The 19,976-nt window shown below is 43.6% G+C and overlaps 1 protein-coding gene across 2 annotated transcripts in view; it reads left to right on the top strand.

The window, feature by feature from the left end:
• MSN (moesin) overlaps positions 1-19,976 on the top strand; it is a 145,301-nt gene that overhangs the window by 103,420 nt on the left and 21,905 nt on the right. For both annotated transcript variants that reach the window (XM_063703275.1, XM_019019404.4), the window contains exon 2: positions 16,904-16,987. In XM_063703275.1, the coding sequence (XP_063559345.1) occupies positions 16,904-16,987 (84 nt within the window). The remainder of the gene's footprint in view (positions 1-16,903; positions 16,988-19,976) is intronic.

Consider the following 19,976-nt stretch of genomic DNA (forward strand, 5'->3'; position numbering starts at 1 on the left):
AGACAAATGATAATAGGCAAGCCTTTGGAAGGACCTTTGTGTAGCCTTAAATGAGATAAGCTTGGAAAGGTAAAGAACAGAATACTAGTAGTTGGGGAGATCAGGGTTCTAGTTCTATTTCTTTCACACTTGAGCATGTTGCTTTTTACCTCACTGAACCTCCATTTCTCCCTTCTTTAAAATGGTACTTGTCTCGGGCTTGTCTTTTTCTTACAGGGTTTAATTCAGTGAGAGAATGCATATGGGCAAGTATCTTTTAAATTGTAGAGCACTGTGCGCATGGGGCTAGGATTATTGTTGTATACAAGTGAGCCAGAGACCCTGGAAGAATCTGGGTTGGATAATGGGATTGCAGGAGAAAGGAACTAAAATTTATGAAACATCTACTACATGCCAGGTACCAAGCCAGGTGCTTTTCTGTTTGTAAAGGATAAAATGTCAGCCTTGCAACACTCCGGTGAGGTAGGCATTAGTACTCCCATTTTACCTGTAGGAAAACTGAGGCTTTAAGAGGTCTAGGGACTTGTAATGTTCCAGAGACTACCTCTAGAGCCCAGGGTTTCTGTCAGGTATTTGTGAAGAGATCTTAAGAATGTCCTATGGTTTCTACTGGGGTTTTCTAGCCCACTCCCTGCCTCACTCCAGCCTCTCTCCTCTGGTGGGGATGAGACTGTCTCTTGTTGGCTTCATGTCTCAGTCCTGAACTCTTTATCCTCAGATTTCCTTGGGGTGCATTGGGCACAATTAGGTGCCCTTGTTTGGCCTTTAGCTGATGGGGAGCCCTTTGGGTCAGCCACCTTTTGGCTGATAGTAAGGATGTCCTGCTACCCTGGGGTGCTGGTAAGGAGAGCTAGGGATTTATAGCTAGCCAGACAGACTTGGCTCTTGGTCAAGGTTGTGCAGCTAGAAAATAGCAGTTGGTTCCTTTCTTTGAGACTCAGTTTCCTCATTCATAAAATGGGTTTAATAATGCTTAACTTGCATGTGTTTCTTGTCCAGTGTGCTGGTAAATGTTTAACAATCAACTCTTTGGCAAATCCATGATTTTTACTGTTTGCCAATTCCCATGGTGTAAATACTCCCACCATGGCTGATTTCAGGCTACCAATATGCAGTCCTTGATGGAGGAGTTGGGAAGAGATGTGCATGATCAGCTCTAGTGCAAGCTGGTTCTAGTGCACCATTGCTAGTCACACCTATTTTAGACTCCTACCCTCACCCTCCAACATACTCACATCTGTATGCAAATTCAGCATCCTCTCAACCATGCCTCTTCTTTTCCTCAAGTTCCAAGAGCATCAAGGAAAGAGAGAGCTTCATGTAAGGTCTGCTCCTTGCCTGAAAGTTCTTCCAGGAAAGAGTGAATGTGGAGTGTTTAAGACGCAGAGAACTCAAGAGGGCTTTGAGTGGGGCCCTAATTATAGCATTTTGATCATCATGCTTTGGCTGCTGAAGTATCTGAACTGTCTGTTTTCTCCCACTGTTTGATTCTTAGCTAGATGGGAGGATGGTTGAAGATCCTGGACAATGGTCTGAGGGTCTGGTGCACTTAGCGTTCTGATTGTAATTTCAAAGTCTCCTCCTCTTCCTGCCTGCAGACCTTACTTTGCTGGGTGCTAACCTCAAGGTCCCTGTCATGGGGATCTCTGGGCCAGAAAGCATTTTGGATGACCAGAGATCCCTGGTCCTGTTCTCTCATTTCAACAGCATCAGGGCCATGTGTTGTTTCTTTGAACTTTTCAGATGGAAAGAATCACCTGAGGCATTTGTTAAAATGCTAATTCCCCAGCGTCTTCTCTGGAGAGTCCATTTCAGTAAGCTTGGGGTGGTGTCCAGAAGTCTGGACTTTTTGACCAGTGCCAAATTCTTATGGTAAGCTAAGTTTGGGATATACCTCATTAAGCACTGCACAACACTCCTGCCATGGTGGCATCATTATGCCCACGTTACAAGTTGAAATTTAAGAGTTCATGGTTTATTATTGGTAGACCTGGATCTTGGGATCAGGTTTTCAGAATACAAAGCTATGTTCCTCTTACTACAGAGACATTACTTTAGTGCACAGTGGTGTATGTGATGGTGTGTAGTGATGATTTTAGGTAGGGAGGAGCAGGGATAATCCCTGCACTACTTTACAAATAGGGAGGCCAAGGTGCAGAGGGATTTGAGGGCAGTAGCAGAACTGACTGCATCCTTGCATCCTTGATCTTTTGTGGATGTGGACCGTATTCAATTGGCTTTTTCTTTTTTTTTTTGAGACGGAGTCTTGCTCTGTCGCCTGTCGCCCATGCTGCAGGACAGTGGTGCAATCTCGGCTCACTGCAACCTCTGCCTCCCAGGTTCAAGCGATTCTCCTTCCTCAGCCTCCCAAGTAGCTGGGACTACAGGAATGCACCGCTACACCTGGCTAATTTTTGTATTTTTAGTAGAGACGGGGTTTCACCATGTTGGCCAGGCTGGTCTTGAACTCCTGGCCTCAAGTGATCTGCCCGCCTTGGCCTCCCAAAGTGTTGGGATTACAGGCGTGAGCCACCGCACCCAGCCTTTCAGTTGCTCTTTACTTGCTGCATTTCCCTTCTATCAGACATCCCTCTAGTCATATTAACACCATCCCAGGCCAGGCGTGGTGGCTCACGCCTGTAATCCCAGCACTTTGGGAGGCAAAGGCGGTCGAATCACTTAAGGCCAGAAGTTCAAGACCAGCCTGGACAACAGGGTGAAACCCCTTCTCTACTAAAAATACAAAAATTAGCCAGACATAGTGGTGGGTGCCTGTAATCGCAGCTACTTGGGAGGCTGAGGCAGGAGAATTGCTTGAACCCGGGAGACGGAGGTTGCAGTGAGCCAAGATCACGCCATTGCACTCCAGCCTGGGTGACAGAGCGAGACTCTGTCTAAAACAAAACAAAACAAAAACAAAAACAAAAACCAGTTTGTGATCTTCTGGATACCATCTGAGGGAGTTTGGAGGTCCCAGTGGGTTGTGTTGAGGGTTGCAGACTTGTGTGTGTTAATGGGACATAACTGGAGAAAATGGCAAGGCAGAGTCCAGAATAAGGAAGGAAGATCAGGCAGCCTTTGAAAATAATAAGGCAGCATAGGTGCTGTGTTGTGCTCTGCCTTTCCATAGGATTCTGCTTCTTGGGGAGGAAATCCCCATCTCTCTCAAGAGATAAAATATTTAAAATAATGCTGGAATACGTGTGTATTTAACCATTGTGCATGGTTTCACATTGTCTCGCCAACTAGAAATGTAATTACCTTTTAGTTTTCCCTGAAAGTGAGAGTACTTTATGCTAGAAGGGCTCTTTAGAGGTCTTCTTGGGCAGCCCCTAGCCCTCTGTAGTGAAACAGGTTTTTGTTTTAAATTATTCCTGACAGGTAGGATATTCGTCATAATATGGCTAAAAGGGGAGGGATTAGTAATCATCACATTCTACTTATGATGTGTCAAGTACTTTCATGTCTATTATTATTATTATTTTTATTTTTATTACTGTTCAATTATTTTCTTCCTCCAGTGTCAAACATGTCTGTTATGTTAACTTAAATCTCCCAATAACCCTGTAGTGAGGTCGATATTATTAGACCCGTTTTATAGATTAGGAAACTGAATTTTAGAAAGAGGAAGGTCAAAAAGGCTCCAAAGCTCAAAATGCTGAGACCATTATTTCCAGGACAAGGGCTCCTGGGTTTTTTGTGGGTTTCCCAGATACTAGATTTGGTTCTTAGCTTACCAGCAAGGTAGGTAGGAAGCCAACCTTAGCCTACCCCTGGGGTTGAAAACAGAGGTTTTTTGTTTTTTGTTTTTTGTTTTTTTTTTTGACAGGATCTCTCTCTGTTGCACAGGATAGAGTGCAGTGGCAAGATTTTGGCTCACTGCAACCTCTGCCTCCTGTGTTGAAGCAAGTGATTCTCATGCCTCAGCCTCCTAAGTAAGTATTAGTAGCTGGGACTACAGGCGTGCGCCACCATGCCCAGCTAATTTTTGTACTTTTTGTAGAGACAGAATTTCGCCATTTTGCCCAGGCTGGTCTTTAACTGGGCTCAAGTGGTCTGCTTGCCTCACCCTCCCAAAGTGCTGCTATTACAGGCATGAGCCACCACGCTCAGCTGGAAACAGAGCTTTTTGATTAGGGCCAGAAGCATCCCCCTGCAACTGCATATTTGACTAATCCTGGCTTCAGCAGTTTTAACATTCCCATGAGCAATAGATGGAACCCAAGTTTGGGTTTGGATCAGCTCCAGTGTGCTTCAGAAGTGTGATGCTGGAGGTTGCTGGAGTCTGTTCCTAAGCAGAGGGAATAGAGCCCTCTTCTGGCACCCTGGGCAGAGCTGGCATATTCAGGCAGCCAAAAATGGTCAGTTTCCAGTCTACAAATACTTCCTGTAAAACTTGCTGGCAGGAAGCTGGGTCAAGCAGGAAACTGACGCTAGAGTGAAGCCCAGCTAGGTGTGGCCCCGGATAGGGGCTTTGCCCATCTGGAGACTTACTTTATTAATGATGGGTCTGCACTTCTTTTATTTCAGCAGCTTTGAAGTTTTATGGGACTTGAAGGAATCTGTTGTTCTTGGCTGCCTGGATATGAACCCATTACTCAAATTCCCTTCCTCTTTCTCTGCTCTGTGCCCTCCTCAATCCCCAGCTTGAGTCTTGGCTATGCCTATTACTGGGGGCCTTCCCAACCAGTTGCTATTCAAGTTTTTCCAAAGGAAGCAGTTCTGGAAACAGGGCTCTCTGAGTTCTCCTTCCATGGTGTTATAAAATATTTAGTCTCCCTAGAATGGGTGGTGGTGATTGTCTCAGATCCTGAAAGTTAGGCCTGCCCTCTGTTGAAAGCTAAACTTCCAAGCAGTGCCAGCTTGGAGTTTTTCACGGAAACAAATTGATCCAGCCTCCTCCACATATTTTTTTTTTTAGATCAATAATAGTATGCTTGAAGTATCTACTGTTTTCTAAATGTCAGGCTGGCACTATGGCTTACTAAATAGGCTAGTGGATCAAAAGCCAGGTGTTTTTTTTTTTTTTTTTTTTGAGACGGAGTCTTGCTCCGTCACCCAGGCTGGAGTGCAGTGGTGCAATCTTGGCTCACTGCAATCTCCGCTTCCCGGGTTCAAGCAATTTTCCTGTCTCAGCCGCCCTAGTAGCTGGGACAACAGGCACACAACACCATGCCTGGCTAATTTTTTGTATTTTTAGTAGAAACAGGATGTCACCATATTGGTCAGGCTGGTCTCGAACTCCTGACCTCAGGTGATCCACCCACCTTGGCCTCCCAAAGTGCTGGGATTACAAGTGTGAGCCACCGCGCCCAGCCTCAAAAGCCAGGTTTTTAGCCCCTCCTCCCACACTGCCTAGCAGCTGTGTGGCTCTGGGCCAGTGCCTACCTTTCTTTGGACCTCAGTTTCCCCAGCTGTATGTTGCAAGGTTTGAATCGAGTGATCTCTGAGGTCTTTTTCAGGTCTGACAATTTGGGATTCTGGACTGTTTATTTTCTTAGAGGACAAGTTGAAGTTCAGAAGGGAGAAGCTATATGAGATTCTAGGATGCATGGGTTGAAATAATGAGAAAATGTAAAAAGAGGAATGGCCATGCTGAGGAGCTGGTGTGTCAGCCCATGTGCCTAAGAAGGAGAGATGAGTTGGGGCTGGAGAGTATTTGCCCTGGGGGTATGGTTTGGCTAAGGTGATTTTGAAAGTAAGAACTGAAGTTAGGTTCAGACACGAAGGAGATGGTTTTCTTCCTGACTTTCACGTGTGGAGAGAAAAACAAGAGGGCTTTACCTGGGCCTGAGGTTGAACAAAAGGCCATGCAATTACGTCTGGATTAACGAAGAAACTAACTTGCTAAAGTGACATCACTGTTTCTGATTTTTTTCTTTCAATTTTCACCTCTGACCTGAACTCTGCTCCCACAGGGACAAGGTGGTTATATGTCCATTGCTAACCCTCACACATACGGTAATTGGAGGAGTAACTCTCAGTTTCCAGTGTGCCCTTGTCTTCCAGTTGAAATGCTTCTTGAGGAGCTTTGGATGACAGGGCTGGGTCAAAACAAATGAAAGGGGACCCTTGTCTCTGACGCCCTCTGGAGCAGTTGGAGTGGTTGAAGAAATACTGCTAACCCATTAAGGTGTGAGTGAGGTTGGGTGTTGTTCTCCTTTCTAGAAGCTACTGGGAAAAGGCACAGGCATAGGAAAGGTTAACCCCAGTCAGGTCTTATGGGCTGTATTGAGAGTCTGGAAGAGGTCCTAGCAGATAACTGTACCAGTTACCACTTCCAAGTCAACAGGGAAGAGGCTGACTTGCTGGGAAGTGAGTGAGTCAGTGAAGGAAGAGGAGGAGGAGCAGAATGGCCCCTAGGCTAAAGATTCAAAGCAAACCTTGTTTTCCCTCTTATGGAAAATAGCTAGTTGAGACAGTGCTGTCATCCAGAGAGGCAAAACAGACCAGGACCTGCCCTGCCCTGCCTTGGCCCCACTCTTAGTAGCAGGAAATGGTGGGAACTGGAGCCTAAACAATGGAGTTTAGCTTCCGACCTGATGAAGGCAGTGTGAGTGACGCTGTGATGACTATTCTCTGGCCAAGGAAGATAGTAGAACTCTGGGATTGCGTTGGTAGGGCACATCCTTCTTCTGGCTCCCCTGCCCCACTTATACTTGCCTTCTTCTCTACACCAGCAGCCCCACTGAAAGCCCAGGGGGGGTGGCCCCTGGGGGAGGTGGCAGGTGGAAATGAGGTCATTGAGCTCAGATCCAACTGGGCTGACTCACAACCTCTGCCCCAGTGAGACAAGGGGACCTTCCCAAGCAGTGCTTCCCAGATATGCCCAGGCTTCCTATGCCAGAATGTTTGAGTCTTAGCCAAAATAGTTGCCAAGCCAGTGTCTGAAGACAACATGACAGGAGAGGTGGGTGGAGTTGTGGAAGGAGCTCCAGGAATGTCCAGAAGACCCGCCTCCACTACTTGTTGGCTGAGTAAATGTGACCTCGGTGATGTTAAGTGAGACTGTGTGTGATGAGGCCGACACATTGTTGGCATTCAGTAAGTGTTCATTTCCATCCTTCTGTCACCTGCCTCTATGCACTTCAGTTTTCTCATCTATGAAGTGGGGATGGTAATGTTCATCCCCTCAGCTCGGAGGTCCATGTTCCAGGCAAGTTACTTGTAATTATTTGACTTACTCTCTGCTTTTCTCTCTGACTCTTCCAAACTTCTCTCCAGGAAAGAGCCATCTTATAGTTCAGTGACATGGGGTAGGTGAGGGGAAACCATTGCTAATCCCTTTTGCTGTAGCTGGGCTACCGCTTACCTGGGTGCTTCTGATGATAGACAAAGAGAGAGTTGCTTATTTGAAACTGGCAGGCCCAGACACCAAAGTACCTCAGCTGCTGGTGCCAAGACAGAGGTAGCATCTGGCCTGGTTACTTTTGTGTCTCAGCCCAGCTAACTGGAGACATGAGAGAGAACCCAGTTTGTTGAAGGCTTTGGACAGTGTACCACCGAGATGAGTTTGTCTGTGCTTAGTGAAGTGCTTGGTGTGGGAAGCGTCTATGTTGAATTGCTCAGTAAATAACAGTGGGCTTATTGTTCTTGGGCAACGGGTGGGAGGGCCAGTGCATGTGAGAGGATGACACTCCCCCTTCCCCAAACACACATGCAGACATTTTGTTATTGTTCCTTCAAACCTTAATGTTCTCCTGAGACACAGTCTTTAACCTCATGCTGTGCCTAGATCCTCAGGGCCTGGCTTAGGCAGGGATCTAGGCATATAAACAGTTCTCTTCTGGGGACTACATCTTGAAATGCTACCCCATCCGGGTCAGCTCCTGTATTCCTGTCAAACTGAAGGACTGGCTGGGAATTTTCTGCCAACTTTGGAAACTTCATTTTTAGGTTCTTTCCTCCCAAACAAGACCACTGTCTTCTCTTTAGGGAGAGAGCAGCGTCTAGGCCCGAAAAGAAGACCATGGGTGCCCACTAAGGGTGAGCATCCAGTGGGCCCTCTGTGGCAGTGGGTCTGGGCCTGCAGCCCATCTTGCACTCTTGAATCCCTGATTAATCTAAGAGAGAACAAAGGGACCTTCTTTGATCAGGACTTCTATCCTATCTATCACTTTCAGGCCCCAGCTGTTACTACCCTTACTCCCTGCTACCTCTGACACGTACACAGAAAACAGGAGAGCATAGACCAATGGCCTTGTCCTCATGACTTAGTTTTTTTCTAAATTTTAATTTTAAAATTTTTATTATTTTTTAACTTGATTTTTTTTTTAAATAGAGATGGTCTTGCTATATTGCCCAGGATGATCTCTAGCTCCTGGCTTCAAGCTGTTCTCCCACCTTGGTCTCCCAAAGTGTTGGGATTTACAGGTGTGAGCTGCTGTACCCAGCCTAATTTTGATTTTTTTAACCTGACACATCATAATAAATGCATACATAAATTGTACATATTTATGGGGTACATAGCAGTGTTTTGATATATACAATATATAGTGATCAGATCAGAGTAATTAGCATACTCACCATCTCAAACATTTATCATTTCTTTTTGTGAGACAGGGTCTCTACGTTGCCCAGGCTGGAGTGCAGTGGCGTGATCTTGGCTCACTGCAACCTCTGCCTCCCAGGTTTAAGCGATTCTCCTGCTTCAGCCTCCCGAGTAGCTGGGATTACAGGTGTGTGCCACCATGCCCAGCTAATTTTTGTATTTTTAGTAGAGATGGGGTTTTGCCATGTTGGCCAAGCTGGTCTTGAACTCCTGACCTCAGCTGATCCGCCTACATTGGCCTCTCAAAGTGCGGGGATTACAGGTGTGAGCCACCGTGCTTGGCGGGGTGTTTAACTTTCTGTGCCTGGCTTATTTCACTTAACATAATGTCCTTCAGGCTCATCCATGTTGCTGCAAATGACAGGATTTTTATTTATTTATTTATTTATTTTGAGATGGAGTCTTGCTCTGTTGCCCAGGCTGGAGTGCAGTGGCATGATCTTGGCTCACTGCAACCTCCGCCTCTCGGGTTCAAGAGATTCTCCTGCCTCAGCCTCCTGAGTAGCTGGGATTACAGGCACACGCCATCACACCTGGCTAATTTTTGTATTTTTAGTAGAGACGGGGTTTCGCTGTGTTGGCCAGGCTGGTCTTGAACTCCTGACTTCAGGTGATCCGCCCATCTCAGCCACCCAAAGTGTTGGGATTACAGGCATGAGCCACTGTGCCTGGCCAGGATTTCATTTTTTATGGCTGAATAATATTCCATTATGTATATATGCCACATTTTCTTTATCCATTCATCTGGTTTTGGACACTTGGGTTGATTCCGTATCTTGGCTATTGTGATGTAGTGATGCAGTAAACACGAGGGTGCAGATATCTCTTGGATATACTGATTTTTTTTTCCTTTGGATAAATAAATGGCTAGTAGTGGGATTGCTGGATCATATGGTAGTCCTATTTTTAGTTTTCTGAGAAACCTCCATACTGTTGTCCATAATGGTTGTACTGGTTTACAGTGCTGCTAACAGGACTCACATTTGCTTCTGAGTGAAGTGGAGACAGGAATGGGAATTCTTTTGTGTTTGTTTTTCTTTCCAACTTTTTAAAAACCCAAAATTATTTATCTCCACATTGAAGTTCAGGAAACCTCAGGCTGCTATCCCTGGGGAAGAAGCCATAGTGGAATGGCAGAAACCCTGAGTAGAGATTCAGAAAAAACAGGTTCTGGTTGGGTTTCAGCTCACACCTTCAGATTTTAGTACAGCCCTTTTACCAGGGTGATCCTCTACAAGGGAGGAAGCATGGCCAACCCTAGCCTCTCTGACATGCTTATTCATCACTCAGGATGGGCCCTTCTTTACCAATTGATTTATTTAATAAATATTTGTTTAACGAATATTTGATTACGTACTTTGGGCCAGCACTGGGCTTCACCCTTGATCAGTGCCCTGAAGACGCTGGATTGGCATGACCTACAATTGACATGATCTGTTCGAGACACTGGCTTGCTTCCTTTGAAAATTATTTCCAATATTGTGAATTAAAGGGAACTCCTAGGCTTTGGAATATGTCCCTGGAATCCCACCCCCCCTTAGTTTCCTTCCTGGGTGTTTTCTTCTAAAAAGCCCGGTTCTGATTGTGCCCCACCCTGCCCAGAACCTCTAGACTGGCTGGCCACTGCCAACAGGATTAAGGCCCAGCCTTCTAGCATAGCCTTCAGTGCCCTCCACCTATCTTCCTAGACTCTGCCCTCTCTTCACTTTGCGGGCCTCATTCACCCTGGAGTAGGACTGACTTCTAAAGGGACCATCTGCATCCTTGCCTCCTTCTGGGCCATCATACATGTTGTTTTCTCTACCTGGGACATTTGAGTGCTCTTGTGCCTACCCTCACAGTCTTTCTTTTCCACAGTCCAGCTTATTCTTTGGAAATCAGTGCAAACACTACTTTGAACTGTGGTTCCTAATTTCCACGAAAGGTTTTCTCTGTTCTTCTATTATGGCACTTTTCAGGGTCTCCCTTGTACATTTTAGTTTTTGTGTTTTTCAGTAAGTGCCTTGAGATCAGGGACCAGTTCTACTGGTCTGTTCCAACCATAGTTCCTTAAACATTGTGTTCCATTAATATTGGGTGAATTGAAATGAATTTATAGGAAGCTCCTTAACCTGGAGTCCTCAGACCTCTATGGGGTCCATGGACAGAATTTGAAGTGGGAAGGATATATGAACTTGGATAGAGGAAAATTACTTATTTGTTTTTTACCAACCTCTCCTTTGTAATTTAGCCATTTGTTCAATTATGAATGTAGGCAAATAAAAATAAAAATAAAAATAAAAATAAAAATAAAATAAAGGCAGCAGTAATAGCAGTACCCATGACCTTGTTACCAACTCTTAGGCTGTGGAGTGTTTTCCTGGATTCTACCCTTTTTTTTAAGGTTTCTTAATAATAGAAATTTATACAGAAACTATCTAATGTACTTTTTTTTTTTTAGATGAAGTCTTGCTCTGTCACCCAGGCTGGAGTGCAGTGACGTGATCTCGGCTCACTGCAGCCTCTGCCTCCTGGGTTCAAGCGATTCTCCTGCCTCAGCCTCCAGAGTAGCTGGGACTACAGGCGTGCACCACCATGCCTGGCTAATTTTTGTATTATTATTATTTTTTTGAGATGGAGTTTTGCTCTTTTTGCCCAGGCTGGAGTGCAATGACGCGATGTCAACTCACTGCAACCTCCGCCTCCCAGGTTCAAGGGATTCTCCGACCTCAGCCTCCCAAGTAGCTGGGATTATTGGCATGCTCCACCATGCCCAGCTAATTTTTTTGTACTTTTAGTAGAGGTGGGGTTTCACCATGTTGGTCAGCTGGTCTTGAACTCCAGACATCAGGTGATCCACCTGCCTCGGCCTCCCAAAGTGCTGGGATTACAGGCGTGAGCCACCGCACCTGGCCTAATTTTTGTATTTTTAGTAGAGATGGGGTTTCACCATGTTGGCCAGGCTGGTCTCGAACTCCTGACCTCAAGTAATTCGCCCGCCTTGGCCTCCCAAAGTGCTGGGATTACAGGCGTGAGACACCATACCCGGCCCCTAACATACATACTTTTATATCACAATTAGTTATTGTATATTTCTCAAAATATTATTTATGCTCAATACACGTTTGAAATTACAGTGGCAATAACTAACTAATAAGACCTAGTGCTCGGTAATTACTTAATATGATAATAAGCACATATTATTAAATTTTGATTTATATTTCAAATATTTCAATATAATTTTGTCATATTGTATCTACTTTATTTCGTGCGTTTACAGATATTCTAAGAAGGGGTCCATAGGCTTCACTAGACAGGCAAGAATGATTCATGGCACGAAAAAGTCAAGATGTCAAATGTCTCCATCTTTGTATGTGTATATTATGCTGTATCTATCTCCAATATCCCTTGTTTGGTACCCATTCATTTAGCCAACATCTTGCGTGAGTATCCATTGAATCTTGAGTACTCAAGATTCAAGGTAATTCTAAGTAAGACGTAAACTTTGAGGTGAGAATGAAGTCTATTATTCTAAAAAGCCCACTGCCCCCTTTCTATTCTCTCCTGTCCCTTCAGTCATTGGTGTTTTGAGGTCACCCCTGATCCAGCTCAAGGGTGATTTGAGGCTGGATATAGTATGGTGCCCCTCAAATTCCAGTCCAATGGCCCCATCCTACTTTATGACGGCCCATTCTGTAGGGGTCACTGACTTGGCAGGAAGCCTAGGGTAGGACCAAATCAAAGTGGCTAACCTTGCCTTACTCCCACTGGGGTACTTGCCTTACTTGTTCCTGCCTTCAGGGCCTTTCCTGTCCCATTGTCAATCCTAAAATAGATTTCCTCCTTGGCTCCCTAGCGAGATTTATTTACAAAGTTGTTTTCTGGGCCTGATCCTCATCGTAATTGTTTATCTGGCAAAATAGCTGCCTGGCCTCCTCTTCCCTGCTCCTGACCCGTGTGTTCAGGAAAGTCCTAGAGGTTCAAAGACTGATAAGGTTTAATGTCTTACTCACTCCATGGAAATTTGCATCTTTGGCAATACTATATCTAGTGCTTTCCCTCAATACTATAAGCAGTATGTGACCAACTTAGAAAATGTAGATTAGATTTTTTTTTTTTTTTAGTTTAAAGAAGGGAGAAAGCACCCATAAGATCACCACCCTAAAACCAAGCCTGACTAATACTTGGACAAGATTCCAGTCATCCTTCTATGTATACATTTTACAAAGTTGAGCTCATGGACTCTATGAAATACTGTTTACATTTCCTCAATATTACTAAAGTGTCTTCCGTGAGCATGAAATAGTCTTCATAAAGGTTTTGTATGACCATATAACAAGCCATTTTGTGGCTGTACTATATACATTATTTAAGCAAAATATCTAACAACTAAAAATCAATCTTTTTTTTCTTTTAATGGGAGACTTTTGTACTCTGTAAGAGGAATTTAGCATACTGGTTTACATTGTGAGGTTTGGATTTAGACCTGGATTCAAACCCTGTCTCCCCTGCTTAATAGCAATGTGACTTTAGACAAATACCTATTTCTTTATCTCCAATGTGGAGATAATACTCTACTTCACAGGGTGATTATTGATATTAAATAAGGTAGTACATATGAAGTGCCTGGTGAGTAGCAAGTCTTGATACAGGAAAGCTGCTGCCTGTTACTATTACTACTGCTACCATTACTACTGAGTTTTCAGCCAAAGGAATAAATCTCTAATTATGAAATTCCAGCTATCATTGACCTAGCTTCGAGGATCTATTTGTAAAGGTGGTATTTTTTCTAGTGCCCGTGAAATCATGTGTGTGGCTGTCTCTTATTTTGGTCTGGGCCTGTTTCTGCACCTTTGTCCTCCCACTGAGTTGGCTTTGGTAGCACCTCTATGCCACCCATACCCACCTCTACTGAGGCCCTCTTCCCCTCTTGAGCCTAAGGAAGCCAATGAGACATCAATATAGGAAGCATTAGCAATGCAAGGCAGTATATAGAACCACCGACATCAGCACTGAAATGGTCTTTGGACCATTTATCTAGTTTAATTGGCTGCCCTCCATCCCATTCCTGCCTTTGCACAGGTAAGGGAAACTAAGGCCCAGGAAAAGGACAGGAGTTATCCAAGGTTGTAGATTTGACCAGCTACATGCTAGGCTTGGAATCCAATGTTCTTCTTTGTTTTTAATTTTTATTTTAAGTTCAGGGGTACATGTGCAGGTTTGTCATAAGGTAAACTCATGTCATGGGGGTTCATTATACAGATCATTTTATCACCCAGGTATTAAGCCTAGTACCCATTAGTTATTAAAATATTTTTTCCTGATCATCTCCCTCCTCCCACCCTCCACCTTCTATGTGTCTGTGTGCTCTCATCATTTAATTCCCACTTATAAGTGAGAACATGTGGTATTCTACAACCTCTGCCTCCCGGGTTAAAGCGATTCTTGTGCCTCAGCCACCAAAGTAGCTGGGATTACAGGTGTGCACCACCTTGCCTGGCTAATTTTTGTATTTTTAGTAGAGATGGGGTTTCGCTATATTGTCCAGGCTGGTCTTGAACTCCTGGCCTCAAGGGATGCGTCCATCTTGGCCTCCCAAAGTGCTGGGATTACAGGTGTGAGCTACCATGCCCAGTCTGGCATTTGATTTTCTGTTCCTGCATTAGTTTGCTAAGGATAATGACCTCCACTCCATTCATGTTCCTGCAAAGGGCATGATCTTGTTGTTTTTTATGGCTGCATAGTATCATACATTTTCTTTATCCAGTCTACCATTGACTGGAATTTAGGTTGATTCCATGTCATTGCTATTGTGAATAGTGCTTCAATGCACATGCGCGTGTATGTATCTTTATGATAGAATGATTTATATTCCTTTGGATATATACCCCATAATGATATTGCTGGGTTGAATGGTAGTTTTGTTTTCAGGTCTTTGAGAAATTGCCACACTGTTTTCTACCATGGTTGAACTAATTTACACTCCCACCAACAGTGTATAAAGGTTCCCTTTTCTTTGCAATCTCACTAGCGCCTGTTATTATTTTTTTTGATTTTTTAATAATAGCTATTCTGACTTGTGTGAGATGGTATCTCTTTGTGGTTTTGATTTGCATTTCTCTAATGATGTTAATTTTTTATATAGGCTTCTTGGCCACATGTATGTCTTCTTTTGAAAAGTGTCCCTTCATATCCTTTGCTCACATTTTAATGGGGTTGTTTTTTTTCTTGTAAATTTGTTAAAGTTCCTTATAGATGCTGGATATTAGACCTTTGTAAGTTGCATAGTTTGCAAATATTTTCTCTGGTTCCATAGGTTGCCTGTTAACTCGATAGTTTCTTTTGCTGTGCAGAAGCTCTTTAGTTTAGTTGGATCTCATTTGTCAATTTTTGCTTTTGTTGCAATTGCTTTTGGCGTCTTCGTTATGAAATCTTTGTCCATTCCTATGTCCAGAATGATATTACCTAGGTTTTCTTTGAGGGTTTTTATAATTTTGAGTTTTACATTACTTTTACATTTAAGTCTTTAATACATATAGAGCTGATTTTTATATATGAGATAAGGATGGGGTCCAGTTTCAATCTTCTGCATATGGCTAACCAGTTATCCCAGCACCGTTTATTGAATTGGGAGTCCTTTTTCCATTGCTTGTTTTTGTCGACTTTGTCAAAGATCAGATGGTTGTAGGTGTGTGGCCTTATTTCTGGGCTCTCTATTCTGCTCCATTGGTCTCTGTGTCTGTTTTTGTACCAGTACAATGCTGTTTTGGTTACTGTAGCCCTCTAGTATCATTTGAAGTTGGGTAGCATGATGCCTCCAGCTTTGTTCTTTTTGCTTAGGATTGCCATGGTTATTCAGGCTGTTTTTTTGTTTCCATATGAATTTTAAAATAGTTTTTCCTAGTTCTGTGAAGAATGTCATTGGTAGTTTGATAGGAATAGCATTGAGTCTATTCTATGAATTGCTTTGGGCAGTATCACCATTTTAACGATATTGATTCTTCCTGTTCATGAGCATGGACTGTTTCTCCATTTGTTTGTGTCATCTCTGATTTCTTTGAGCAGTGGTTTGTAGTTCTTCTTGTAGAGATCTTTCACTTCCCTAGTTAGCATTATTCCTAGGTATTTATTCTTTTGTGGCAGTTCTGAATGGGATTGCCTTCCTGATTTGGCTCTTGGCTTGACTGTTGTTGGTGTATACGAATGCTAGTGACTTTTGTATGTTGATTTTTGTACACTGAGACTTTGCTGAAGTTATTTATCAGATTAAGGAGCTTTTGGGCCGAGACTATTGGATTTTCTAGATATAGGATCATGTCATCTGCAAACAAGGATAGTTTGACTTCCTCTCCTCTTGCTTGGTTGCCCTCTATTTCTTTCTCTGGTCTGATTGCTCTGGCCAGGACTTCTAATACTGTGTTGAATATGAGTGGTGAGAGAGGGCATTCTTGTCTTGTGTCGGTTTTAAAAGGGAATGCTTCCAGCTTTGGCGCATTCAGTATGATGTTGGTTGTGGCTTTATCAGATGGCTCTTATTATTTTGAGGTATGCTCCTTCAATACCTAGTTTATTGAGAACTTTTAACATGAAGGGGTGTTAGATTTTATTGAAAGCTTTTTCTGCCCTTTAGATTATCATGTGGAACCCAGTGCTCTTTGTCCTGATATTAATTTGCCTCTGCAATTGTTTACCAGTGCTGTAGATAATCCAGGTAGATCAGAGGTGAGAAGAGAACCCTGTGAGCTGAAGCTGTCTAGTATAGATGGAAAGGCCTTCCTGGAAGAAGTACAGTTATCATTTGCCTGCTCTTAGTTGTAGGCTGATCTGCATTCTTTTTTTAAAATTTTTTGAGACAAAGTCTCGCTCTGTTGCCCAGGTTGGAGTGCAGTGGTGTGATCTCGGCTCACTGCAACCTCTACCTTCTGGGTTCCAGCGATTCTCATACCCCAGCCTCCCAAGTAGCTTGAACTACAGGTGTGCACCACCATGCCCGGATAATTTTTGTATTTTTAGTAGAGATGGGGTTTTGCCATGTTACCCAGGCTGGTCTCGAACTCCTGGCCTCAAGCAATCCACCCACCTCGGCCTCCCAAAGTGCTGTGATTACAGGCATGAGGCATTGCGCCCGGCCTTCATGCTTGTCTGTTCTTTGGTAAGTATTGCTCTGTGGCTGTGTTGTTTGTCTTCAATAAGCTGCTTGGGAGCAGGGGTTGTGTTTGGGTCAATATTCTCCCTTCATCCCCATCAGTATCTAAGTTGCCCAGGCTCTTAGCATCCTAGCTCCTTCCTCTGTGGTTGAGCAGAGACACTTGTCTCAGGCTCTGTTGAACACAGAGCCAGATGACTAACCTGCTTCCTTTGATCTCATCCTAGATCAGTGTGCGTGTGACCACCATGGATGCAGAGCTGGAGTTTGCCATCCAGCCCAACACCACCGGGAAGCAGCTATTTGACCAGGTAAGGCGGAGACTCCTTAGCCTCCTCTCCTTCTCTGAATAGCTTCCACCACAATGCCAACAATCCATGCCTTTTGCCTCTTGTCAAAGAATCTCTCTTCCTGTTCACTCCAAGATAGATCAAAATGAAGGCTGATTCCAGACTTAATATGAAAGGAGGCAAAGTTAAACTTTGGCAGCCTGCACCCTATGGTCCTGATTAATTTTATCTTTGGTCCTGAATAAGGGAGAAAAGAAAATGGTGTATATTCTATGCTAGATGCTTTAAAAATCTTAGCATATGGAGCCTTCCTTTTAACTCTGAAACATGTAAGTGATGTCTTCTCCATTTTAATGATGAGGCTCAGAAGTTAAATAACTTAATTGCACCCAAATGATGTTTGGCTGGGATTTGCACTCCACATTCTTGCCACTGCACCACACTGCCTCTGTCCCATGTTTTTGCTTCCTAGTAGAAGGAAACTAACTTACTCTCCCTGAGGTAGTAAGCTCTATGTACATTTCTCTCAAAAGAATGTTGGGACTTAGGACAACATGGGAGTTGATGGATGCAGTAGGAGGCTGCTTCATCTCCTACAGGCATGCCATGAAGATAATTGCTTACTCGCCATAGTGAAGAGGTCATTCCCATCTCCAACCCAAGGGGTGTCCCTTCATTGTGAATCATTATTGTCAGAAAGGATGTACTGTATACTATAATAAACAGATGGGCGCTACAGACATTTTTAGCATTCAAGGGAATGTGCCGTCTGTGGCCAGACTTCTAGGAGCAAAAATGAGGCTCCCATTTCCAGAGGCTGGGACCTCACCAGACAGGCCATTATCCCATTTCTCCACCAGACTCCGATGAAGTGGAGGTCTGAGTTATTGTCCAGGATGTTAGGCTGCATATCACCCTGATGGATTCTCCAGGCCCTCTTGCTTCCCTTTCTTCCTTGCTCTCTGTGTCCTTCTACCATATGAGAACTTCCCCAGGGTTGGAGAGAGGAAGAAAAAAAGAAGGAGGTAGTGTTCAAATAAGCTAATTCTATTCCTGTGAATACTCCTGACTGGTGAGAGAAAAGACAAGAGTAGAATGGAGACAGGGGTAGGAGAGGTCCAGAAATTTGAGGACAGCTTGGGTACACCTTCTGAGTTCTTATTACATAGAGTGGGAGAATTATTGTCTGTGACTAATACAGATGAGAGTTAACATTTATCCAGGACTCAGTGTATGCTAAGTATTATGATAAGCATTTGACTATCACAAAGCTCTGTGAGTGCATGAATTAGTACTGGAACGTTTTACAGATGAGGACACAAAATCCTCATTTTCCTAGTTAGACCCTGGGAAAATTATTGAACTCTCTGGGTTGGTATCTTCATCCCCTCCCCCCCAGAAAAATCTAATACTTACCTCACAGGATTTTTGTGAGTGTATTATGTTTTGTATCTTACCTGTTACTCAAAAATCTGATTATAGTGGCATATAAGGATGTCCAATCCAAAAAGATAAATTAGAAATAGGTGAGAAAGATAAGAAAACACAAATAGGAAAGAAAGTGTTAGCTGGAAGAAAGCATCCAGCATATAGTAGAGAAGTAATAAATGATAGCTCCCTTTCCAATACCATTGTGCTTCTTGTATTATTAATTGAGCTGGAGTTGACGTGATGTGGTGGCTCATGTCTGTAATCCTAACACTGAGATGGGAGGATTGCTTGAGCCCAGAGGCTCGAGACCAGCCTGGGTAACACAGCGAGACCCTGTCTCTACAAAAAATTTAAAAATTAGCATGGCATGGTGGTGCACACCTATAGTCCCAGCTACTCAGGAGATTGTGCCAGGAGGGTTGCTCAAGCCCAGGAGTTCAAGGTTACAGTGAGCTATGATCATGCCACTGTACTCCAGCCTAGGTGACAGAGCAAGACTCTGTCTCTACAAAAAAAAAAAAAAAAAAAAGTAAAGAAAAATAATCTAGAATTGGGAGAATTGGGAGATGGGCTTAATGATCCTCAGAATATCTAACTTCAGATTTAGGTGGAACTTACTTCTCTGGAGTTTGTTTTGTGTTTGTTTTACTTTGAATGGCAAAGTGTAATCATTGATACTTAATTGGTGAAAATACAAATTAGTCTGAGGAATATTTAAATACAAGTTTACTACAATTAAAGTGATGTGCTTACATTCACATAGCTCACAAGTGATTATGGTGCTAGTCTGGAATGACTAAATGCATTCTAATTATAATTGTGCTTTGCATTCTCTCTTCACATGGAGGTTATATTGGAGAACTTTTAAAGGGACAGCCTAGTGAAGTCAAAAGGGCCTGGATAGAAAGTCATGAATCTTGGGCTGTAGGGTTGGCTCTGTCACTAATTCCCTGTGATACAAACGTTTCCCTTATTTGGGCCTCAGTTTCTCATCTGTACAATGCCTAACTTGTTTCTCAAATCTGGTTATCTCTCAGAAAATTTATCTCTGGCATTTATTTGTGCATTCCATCTCTCTTTCTCTCCCATTTCTGTTCCTAGTATTGGGATTTCAGACAATCCTTTTCTGTAAAAAGGAGGGAAATGCCTCACCTGAGTATGATCAGCTGCTGGCATATGTGAGGAGGTAGGGCTAGCTGGCGGGGGGATCATCTCTTCCTTGACAGGCTTTTTACTGTCTCTAAGACAAAAGGGAAGAAGTGTCCATAGAACACATAGGCTTTTGGGCCCTTTGCTTTAGACAGCAGTATCATTCTGGGTAGCAGCTATTAGAGAGGGAGGCGGTTAGTTAGTGCAGATTTTACAGACCAGCTGGGAGCCAGAGGCTCCTTTGACATTTACCTATACTCCTTCCAAGAGCCCTGATTCCACTAATTCCCCCTCCCAAACCAGATGACGCCATCCTCTACCCTCAATACTGGGGGCTTTGTATATGTGCATTGCAGGGGGATGGCTGTGGAGGATGAGGAAGGCATGATTTGGAGCCTAGTGGGGGCAGAAAAATTCTTGAACAAAGAGG

The sequence above is a fragment of the Gorilla gorilla genome, chromosome X, assembly GCF_029281585.2.
Source record: "Gorilla gorilla gorilla isolate KB3781 chromosome X, NHGRI_mGorGor1-v2.1_pri, whole genome shotgun sequence".
NCBI lineage: Eukaryota > Metazoa > Chordata > Mammalia > Primates > Hominidae > Gorilla > Gorilla gorilla.